The sequence below is a fragment of the Peromyscus eremicus genome, chromosome 8a (assembly GCF_949786415.1).
Source record: "Peromyscus eremicus chromosome 8a, PerEre_H2_v1, whole genome shotgun sequence".
Taxonomy (NCBI): domain Eukaryota; kingdom Metazoa; phylum Chordata; class Mammalia; order Rodentia; family Cricetidae; genus Peromyscus; species Peromyscus eremicus.
Window position 1 is genome coordinate 708,187 of NC_081423.1, and position 9,529 is coordinate 717,715.

The 9,529-nt window shown below is 45.9% G+C and overlaps 1 protein-coding gene across 2 annotated transcripts in view; it reads right to left on the minus strand.

Annotated features, from left to right (window-relative positions):
* Bmerb1 (bMERB domain containing 1) overlaps positions 1–8,803 on the minus strand; it is a 136,122-nt gene extending 127,319 nt beyond the window's left edge. Inside the window, exon 1 of one of the 2 annotated variants that reach the window (XM_059269946.1) lies at positions 8,512–8,803. In XM_059269946.1, coding sequence (XP_059125929.1) covers positions 8,512–8,653 — 142 coding nt within the window. In that variant the 5' untranslated portion in view covers positions 8,654–8,803. The remainder of the gene's footprint in view (positions 1–8,511) is intronic. The other variant, XM_059269947.1, reaches the window with a different exon arrangement.
* Positions 8,804–9,529: the final 726 nt, after the last annotated feature.

Consider the following 9,529-nt stretch of genomic DNA (forward strand, 5'->3'; position numbering starts at 1 on the left):
CTCGTCACAGACACTTCCTGGATCTCATCTGTCCCTCAGAAATACCTCTGAGACAACTTGTCCTTACTAACAGCTGCATAGCATTTCATAGCGGATAAGCAATAATTTGTAAATGTCTTCATTTTGTGTCCAGCAAAGTATCTTTGTACACTAGTGTTCCTACTGCCAGTGGACAGACTCTTATGGTTTCTCTTCAGAATGGATTTAATAAAGGCTAGCATCAGTAAGGTTGCTAGGTCAAAATATATGAGGGGTGTGTGTGTGTGTGTGTGTGTGTGTGTGTGTGTGTGTGTGTCTACCCCAGCCTCTACTCATAGTCACATTGTCAATGTTAGTGGTTACCAACAACAGTGCCATTCCAGATACCATATATGTGATCTTAAAATATTGCTTCTTGCAGAAAGAAAGAATGTTGATCCAAGCACAGCCTTGGGAAAAAACTATGTCAAGCATATGGACAGCCAATGCAGACTAATCAAGACCCCGACTTACTTTCAATTTCATGAAATTGAAGGTTTACAAAATACATTTGCACCTAGGCCTCACGGATTAACAGCCTCCCAATTCAGTGACTATTGATTGAATAATAAGGGTCTAAGTGCTGGATATCGTGATAAGCACTGAGCAATCAGCTCTGCCCACCTAGCCAGCATATTTTAATAAATGTATGTGTGTGTGCAAGCTTGTGGATGTGTGCATGTGTGCCAGCAGCTCCCTAAGCACTGTCCACCTTGTCTTTTGAAGACAGGGTATCTCGCTGGCCTGTGGCTTGCCAAGTAGGTGAGGTGAGCTGGCCATGGAGTCTCTGAGATCTTCCTGTGTCCACTCTCCAGCACTGAGAATAAAAGCACATGCCCCCAAAGCCATTGTTCTCATGTGTGACCTGGGGATTGAACCCAGGCCCTCATGGTTGCACAGCAAGCATTTTCCTGGCTGAGCCATCTCTTCAGCTTGGCATAAATACCCCCTTTTAACTAAAAAAGTGAGTACCATGGTGCATGTGCAGAGGTCAGAGAACAACCTATGGGAGGCAGTTCTCTCCTTTCACTTGTGAGTTCTGGGGACCAAACTCAAATCTTCAGTCTTGATGGCAAGTGCCTTCATCCACTGAGTCTTCCTCCTACCTCTGATGTTTCTTAATAAACGTCAGCTAAGCTGACTGAACCCTAATACTGGGACTTTCAGTAACATCAGACATGGATATGTCAAACCCCATGCTTACTGACACTGCCCTGTTTAATCCTCAGGGGACTATGGCCACTTTACAGATTAGGAAAATGAGGTTTAAGGATGTGAGGTACATTGCCTCAGATCCCAGTTGCTAGAAAGCAGCAGAGTGAAAAAGGGAACACAGGCAGAGAATTCCCCTAGGGTGGAGGCTGGGCCTACTCTACTCTGTGTCTCTGAAGCTAGCACACAGTAGGCATTCAACCTGTTCAGCAAGTGCATGGTGAAGGATAGAGAGTCATGTGCTAGCCTCTTCAGGGGCACTCACAAGCAGGGTTCTGAAAGGCTACACCAGAAGAAACTCTCTGTGTTAGCTTCCAGACCACATGTGCATGGAGGAAACACATGATTGGCATAAGGGAGCCACATGGAATAGCAATAAGGCAATGGAAGCATATTTCATTAAGCCAGGGAAAAGAAGCCAGGAAAAAAAAATCAAAGCAAAACCCAAAGCCAGTGCATGGACTCCGACCTTTGAAATCACCTCCTCCCTGCCTTGAGCAGGCGGCTTACCTGAGATGCCTTCTCTTCAAACTGGCAGTTAACCTCTCTCACCCTCCTCACCTCTCTCCACTTCTAAAAACTGCTTAGTTCACAGCCCAGTGCAAACATTCTTATTTGCTGTTGGCCTGAAGTCCCTTTGTGAGCACCAATCTCCTCTTACTCCTGCTTGTGTTCCCATGGAGCAACGGTCTCATTCCACTGACACTGTCCTTTGTCATTGCATTCCCTCTCTGCATATCTGTGCTGTGGGATGTTCTGTATGGCAAATGTGTTGCTCTGATTGGTTAGTAAATAAAACATTGATTGGCCAGTAGTCAGGCAGGAGGAAGTATAGGTGGGACAAGGAGGAGAATAAAGCTGGGAAGTGGAAGGCTGAGTCAGAGACACTGCCAGAGTGAGATCCAGGACAGCTATACAAAGAAACCCTGTCTCAGAAAAAAAACAAAACAAAAAACCAGATACCAAGAATAAACACCCTTGACATTTCCCCCTTCACTTAACACTCAGAAAGAAAGCATAAAACACGAAACATCAGATACAAGGGTGATGGCCTGTGATTTTGACAGTCAGGAAGCTGAGGCAGGAGGATCACTAAGAGTTTGAGGCTAGCCAAAAAAAGCAGAACAAATTCTTTAATACCAGCATCGTCATAACTCCAATTTCTGCTTCTATAGTTTCCACAACTCAAGCTTGTGCCTGTCAGCTGAGGGTAACAAGACAACAACATCCACTCTTCACTAAGTGGTCAGCCTCCCAAGGCTGGCCGTGCTGTCTCTGTCCCTTGTCAACGCTTCACACTCAAGGCCATTCCCCATTTGCTCAAAATGGATGTCATCAGGAAGGAAGAAGGAATGCTTCAGCTGCTCAAGCACTGCTGTGTGGATCACAGCTTGCCCCTCTGTGGTCCTATTTTCCCTCAATAACCAGTGTGGCCCTTTAAAACAAAAGCCACCCTGTGTTTTTCCCTTGCTTAAAATGGCTCTGCAGGGGCTAGCAAGATCACTCAGTGGGTAAATGAGCTTGTTGCCGAGACTGACCACCCCAGGACCCACATAGTGAAAGGAGGAATGGACCCCTGTCCTCTGACCTCCACATGCCCTCCCCCCACACAGAATAATAAGTATATTAAAACATGAAAAAGCGTGGCCCAATAACATGTCTTACCGTGGTAGCCAGCCTCAGACTTCTCTTAAAAAGGTAACCACAGGACATATCTGGCCTGCCTCCTTCCTGACTAAGCACTACCTTGCCCTGACTCACTGGATCCCAGCTGCCTGAGCCACCTGCCTCTTCCTCGAATACTCCAACTCTTTGCATCCAGAGCTATTTGCATGTCAAAATGTCATATTCTTCAAGCAGTCATTTCCTGATGACCAGATGAACAGTATTCCCCTGAGAATTCCCAGGAAACATTTATCATGACTGGAATGGAATGCTGTTTAGATATTATCTGATACCCTCATTCCTAATCCTGATGTCCCCTAAATATGGGAGGGGTTTGCCTTGCTCAGTGCTGGTGCCCTTCTCCTTGAACACTGCCAGGAGTGGTGGCATGTGCCTGTCACTCCAGCACTTCCATGGTGGAGGCAGGAGGATCAGGAGTTCAAGGATATCCTTGACTTTATGGTGAATGGAAGCTAGCCTGGAATACATGAGACCCTGCCTCTAAACAACACAAAAAGTGAAATTATTATTTTTATAATAATAAGAACAAAATAATGCCAAAAATAAAACGAGAAATAATACAATTATCCTCCCTAATTAGAAAGTCAGGGGAGATGAGCCAAACCAAGAAAAATGGTGCGAAAACATTCCCCCCAACAGTGTGTTCACACATAGGCAGCAAGTCACATTACTTCAAGCTCTGTATTTTTATTAACAGAGATACTGGTCAGTTAATGATCTGATTGCTAGTCGCTTCACATCCTTGGACTTGTAAATAACAGTCATCTTCCAGGGGCTTCTGGGAAGATTGTTGCCTGGGCTGGCTGCTTTATTGCAGCCTCTCCTACCCTGATGCCCTCAGCACCCCCCCCCACCCCCACCCCCACAGCCATCTTTCCACCATCCCAACCCCCAGTCCTTGATCATCCTTTAAGGCACATTCAGATTTGCCAAAACGTGGCCCTGACAACAGACCACTGTGCTTTTTAAGAGCCCCAAGCTTTCTCAAAGGCACCTTGTCTTCATGTCTCCCTTAATTAAGTACAGTCAGTTGAAAGCAATATTTTTATAGATCTTGCCACAGTGAAATGTCACTATGCATTTTCCAACTGAGTTATTAAAAAAAAAAAAAAAAAAAACAAGCCGGGCGGTGGTGGCACACGCCTTTAATCCCAGCACTCGGGAGGCAGAGGCAGGCGGATCTCTGTGAGTTCGAGGCCAGCCTGGGCTACCAAGTGAGTCCCAGGAAAGGCGCAAAGCTACACAGAGAAACCCTGTCTCAAAAAAACAAAACAAAAAAAACAAAACAAAACAAAAAAACAAAAAAACACCTCACTGCTAATGGAAAAATGCTGTCAAAGGTGGGTGGGAGGTGGAGTAGAGCCAGAAGCTCAGCTTTGAGGCTAACCTGGGCTACCTGGTAAGGGTTGAGGGGGGGAAAGGGTTAATAGAAGCTATTTCTTAGACTCTGTTTCAACTGAGGAAATACTAGATGGTTTTCTAGCACTCATGATGCCCTAGTTCAATTCCTAAAACTGAAAAAAAGTACAGGCAGGGCTGAGGTACTAAAAAGTCTTTCTGCACACACTTCTGTGAAGAAGGTAGCATAGACACAGTCATTATCCACACTTTTACGGCTTTTCAACAACCTCTGCAGATACAAGGGGCTTCTACTTGGTTCCTATTATGACAACCATTTGGCATTGACCTGGGGCTGTGTGTTAAATGACTTCATTCTGTCCTCCAAGAGCCCCAAACATCCATTACTATTATTATTCTCATTTTAGAGCATTTAGTTTATTTATTTGTGTGTTCACAAATGCGGGTGTCTGTATAGTTCAGAAGACAGTGTCAGATCTGGAGGTACAGAGGGTTATGAGCCATGTGGGTGCTGGGAACTGAACTTAGGTCAAGTGCCCTTAACTACTGAATCATCTCTTCAGTCCCATTTATTACCATTTTACAGATAAAACAACCAGTAGTATAGCTTCAACTATATGCCCACGGTAACAGAGCTGGAAAGGGCAAGGGCGAGTTTGAACTTACCTCACCTGGCTTCAAACTCCTATTCTTTCACTTTTAGTTATTTGTTTTTGAAACAGGGCTGGCCTCAAACTCTCTTTGTAGCCAAGCATGAGCCTGAACTCCAGTCCCTCCTGCCGCTCCACCCCAGTGCTTAGACGGCAGCCATGGACCACCATACCCCACTTCTGTTCTTTTCTACTATAACTACAGTACATCACATTTCTTCATCTAAAAACTGGACCTGAAGCTGCACCAGGTGGTACAGGCCTAAGAGGGTTCCAAGTTCAAGTCCTACCTGGACTACAGTGTAGGTTCAAGGCCTAGATGACTTTAAAATACCACTTAGTGATAGAGCAGTTGTCTAGCATTCACAAGGCCTTGTGTTCAGGATCCAGTACCACAAATAATAATGATAATAAATTAAGTAAGTGCTATAGTTGAGAGCTGGGGTGTAGGTCAGTTGGTAGAACACTTGCTTAGCATGCATAAAGCCCCAAGTTTGAGTCCCATCAATGCAAACCCAGGCATGGTGGTTTATACCCATAAACTTAGGAGTAGAGGCAGGAGGATCAGTTCAAGGTCAAGAGCTAATTTAATGGTTTAGCCAGTAAGGACTCTTGGCATCAACCCTGATGACCTGAGTTTGATTGGAATCTACATGATAGAAGAGAACTGACTTCTACAAATTGTCCTCTGACCTCTACATTACAAAGTCATCTTTGGCATATAGCAGGTTTGAGGCGAGCCTGGACTACGTGAGACCCTGTCTGTAAATAAGTCAGAGTACATAAATACTCTAAATATTCTCACTGAAATGAAAGGAAGCAGTTAATACAATCTCAGCTAAAAGCAACCACGTCTACCACCTTTCCCCTCTGTTAGGGCTCTTTCTTCCTTCAACATGTCAAGTTTTACAGCTCTGGCTTGGCACTAGTTTGGCCATAGCACCAGTATTACTAATTTCCACACTTCATTAATAAATAAATAGAGGCCCAGACCTATGGGAAGGCTCTATAGATCTCTTGGGAGTTGAGAGGATGTTTATGCACAAACAAAAATCCCAAAGTGCCTGATTGTAGACAGGAATCAAAATACTCAAACTTGCCAGATTCCAGTTTCCAAAGTGAGCCTCTGGATTCCTGCTTTGAGAAGATTTCCAATGTGAATAGCTTAAAGAGCTAGGGGATATGTTTGGGGATCTGTGCCAAGGCACATAAGAAACTGATCTGCCATTGAACCACCAGTCAAGTCTCAGAGTCTTGGATGGTTTGGAACAGAAAGGGTCAGGGAGTTTACAGCCAGGACTCAGAAGTACAAAATTTTCAGGGACTCATGTGGCATAAATTGGATTCATACCTCAATTTTCCCTACATGCTTGAATTTGGTTTTCCCCAATAAAAAGGCAAGAAATGAAAATCTGTAAGAGAAATGCTAGGAAGGAGCTGAGTGAGCTGGTGCACACCTGCATCCCAACACTTAGGAGGAGAGGCAGGAGAAGAATTCAAGGTCATCCTCGGCTACAGAGTTTGAGGCCAGTCTGGGTTTCATGAGACCTTGGGGGACAGGTGTTCCTGTTAGAGAACTGCTTAATATTTCAGTTTGCTTTTGGTTTTTATTTTGAGACAGGGTCTTACTTTGTAGCCCTTGCTGGGCTGGAACTTGCTAAATAGACCTGGCTGGCCTAGAACTCACAGAGATCTGCCCAATATTGCAGTTTTAACGTAGTCTTACTTTGTGCAGTTTCATGGAAAGGATGAGAGGAGTTCCCTCTATGGATGGAGGAGGAACTATCAAAACATAGCTGTGTCCTGAGAACTCACCTGAGCACCATCTTATTTAATATTCATGATAAAGCCATATGGTCCATGATATTATCCCCACTTTGAAAGAAGAGGCAAAGTAATGACAGAAACATACCTTGTCACATGGTCAGTCAGAAAATCTTAGTCAAGTCTGAGATTCCTCAACTGTGCTCTGCTTCTACTCTATGGGGACCCAACCTTCTTTCAAGCATTATGGACTGCAGGGACCAACAGGGCCACTATCTGCTTATAAAATCACTGACCATCTTTGAAACAGACCTAGGAAGTTTCCTGAAACTGTGAAAGCAGTAAACCTTCATGAAAAATGTGTAGAGTCCAACTAACCTGGGTCTGAATCCTGGGTCTATCAATTCTGTTTGCATTACCTAGCAAGCCCTGGCCCTCTCATGCAAGGGGTGTTACAGGCCACACAAGGTGGTAACAGTAATTAATGAGATGGTGTATCTGAAGTTCTCAGGATATAGCAATCTAACAATAAAAGGCATCCATTGGTGGTATTATTTTGAGCTTGTAAAACTGACCTGCAGCCTTGAGGTTACCTCAAAATGCCAAAGCCAAAGAGTTAGAAAGGATGAAGCAGAAGAATGGACCCAGGTCTTAAAAGGAGAAAGAAAATGAAAGAAGAAAAGAGATCAGAAGGATTAGGACACCCATCCTATCAGTAATGAAGACATTTGAACTTGAAATCCAAACACAGTATAGCTAAGCTGTTGAGTACATAGTTACAAGTATGAAGAAAACAGAGAGAGAGAGAGAGAGAGAGAGAGAGAGAGAGAGAGAGAGAGAGAGAGAGAGAGAGAGAGAGAGAGAGCCGTATTTACAATACTTTAAATACATGTAACTCAGGGACTGGTGCTGGGAATGAGCACTGAGCCCAGAGACCCAGAGCAGAGCAGGTAGACAAGAGGGCTTTTCCCAGCCTGTCAGGCTACATACACCAAGGCTGCTGAGCAAGCCATAGCAGAGCAGGAGATGGGGTGGAGGACACTGGGAAGCCCCTAGGGTTGCAGGAACATCAGTGACTCTAGACTTTCCAGCCTCCACACTTTGCAGTTTTAAGTATCGTGTCCAACAAACTGAAGGCAAAAGTCTTGGATTTATTTAGCAATGTCTGTTGATACCAAAACACCATAGAGAGAACCGATGAGTGCAGAGGTGTGTTTCAAAACCGCCTGCTAAGGCTGAACCCAAACCAAATCGGATCATCAAGTCAAGGACTAGAAGCGTGGGGGGGTGTGTGCACAGGGCTGACCTTGCCCTTGCTTGCTCCTTCCCTTCTCCTCTGACCTAGGAGGAGGTGGGAAGATGCTGGGATTTCTGCTATGCCCCAAACCGCAAGGCAGGAAGACCAAACAGACACTCCCCCATCTCCAGTACGTGGGCGCTTCCCAAACTGACCCTTGGCTCCTGCGCCCTCAAGCATCTCAACGCCCTAGCATCCTCCTTCCTAGGCTGCAAGAAAGATTGTCCTTTGCAAGAGCAGTCTCCAGCTCCCAGATCTAGGACTCCCTAATCCAGCCAGGCTCCTCCTGGATTAGCTGCCTTGTGATTTCCTGAGGAGCCTCCCGACGCAGCCCAGCCCTGGAGGGTCCCCTCTTTGTTTGTAGGGAGAACACCGCTGCTGTGCAACACTGGAAGCCTGGCTGCGGGGGCGATTCCTCCGGGCGATTCCTCCGTCTGCTCACCCACGTTCCTCGCGCACTAGGGGCCACCAGCTTCAGCACAGGGTCTCCAACTGTCCCCTCCCGTTCCCTGCCCAAACACTTACTTCCCAGTCCCTCCGCTTTCCATGCTGTCTCCTCCACCGCCCCATAGCGCCTCAGAGGCTTCTCGGCTTCCAGATGGACAGACAGAGATTGCTTTAACTCCATTGCTGATCCCCGCGGGCAGGTCAAGGGGTCCCCTTTCATTCCATCCCTGCTGAAGGCTGCAGGGAGGAGGGCGGCTCTGGTCAGCAGCGTTTTAAGGGGCTAGGCGTTCCTGAGGAAGCTGTTCCATCTCTTCAACTGCCAGCACCCGAAAGCGCCCAACTGGTACCCAGGATGGGGGAGGGATGCATAACACATGCGCAATGGAGGCTGGAGGGGGGAGGTTTGGGGGCTGGGTAAGGAGAAGGAGGGACAGATGATAAACTCTCTGGAACAACAAAAACAAAAACAACTAAAATAAAATCATCCCTAAAGGAAGCAAGAATAAGGTAACTGCCCATATTGGAGCCAGTGAATAAATAGGCTTTGCGTGAATGGATCTAGAATTGTGGGTGGCTTGGGATCTGTCAGAGGGCTGGTAGGTTTCAAGTGTGATTGGTGAGCCAGAGTGTATCTGTTGATGATGCGTGCTTTTTGAAGGAGTGTGGACCCCAGCTGGTGAGTTCTGTGAGTTTACGTACATGATTTGAATAAAAAGGGGGCAGCAGACACCGTGTGTGTGTGTGTGTGTGTGTGTGTGTGTGTGTGTGTGTGTGTGTGTACCCACCTGTGTGAATCTTGTGTGTTTGTATGGACAGGAACAAGAGAGACGAAACTATTTTGGGGCACATAGCCAACAAAGCTATTTGAAACATTGATCTTTACAAACCTGGAGAATAACCATAATGACCAAACACGGCAGCATTAAAATATAGGGTCAGGGGTATCAGTGGAGCTCAACTGGTACAGCATTCACAGCCCAAGCCTGAGGACCCAAATCTGAGCTCCAGAACCAACATTAAAAGAGCAGGTGCAGCAGTGTACACTTCTAATGCCAGACAGGAGGATCCCTAGGACTTGCTACCCTTAAGACACCTT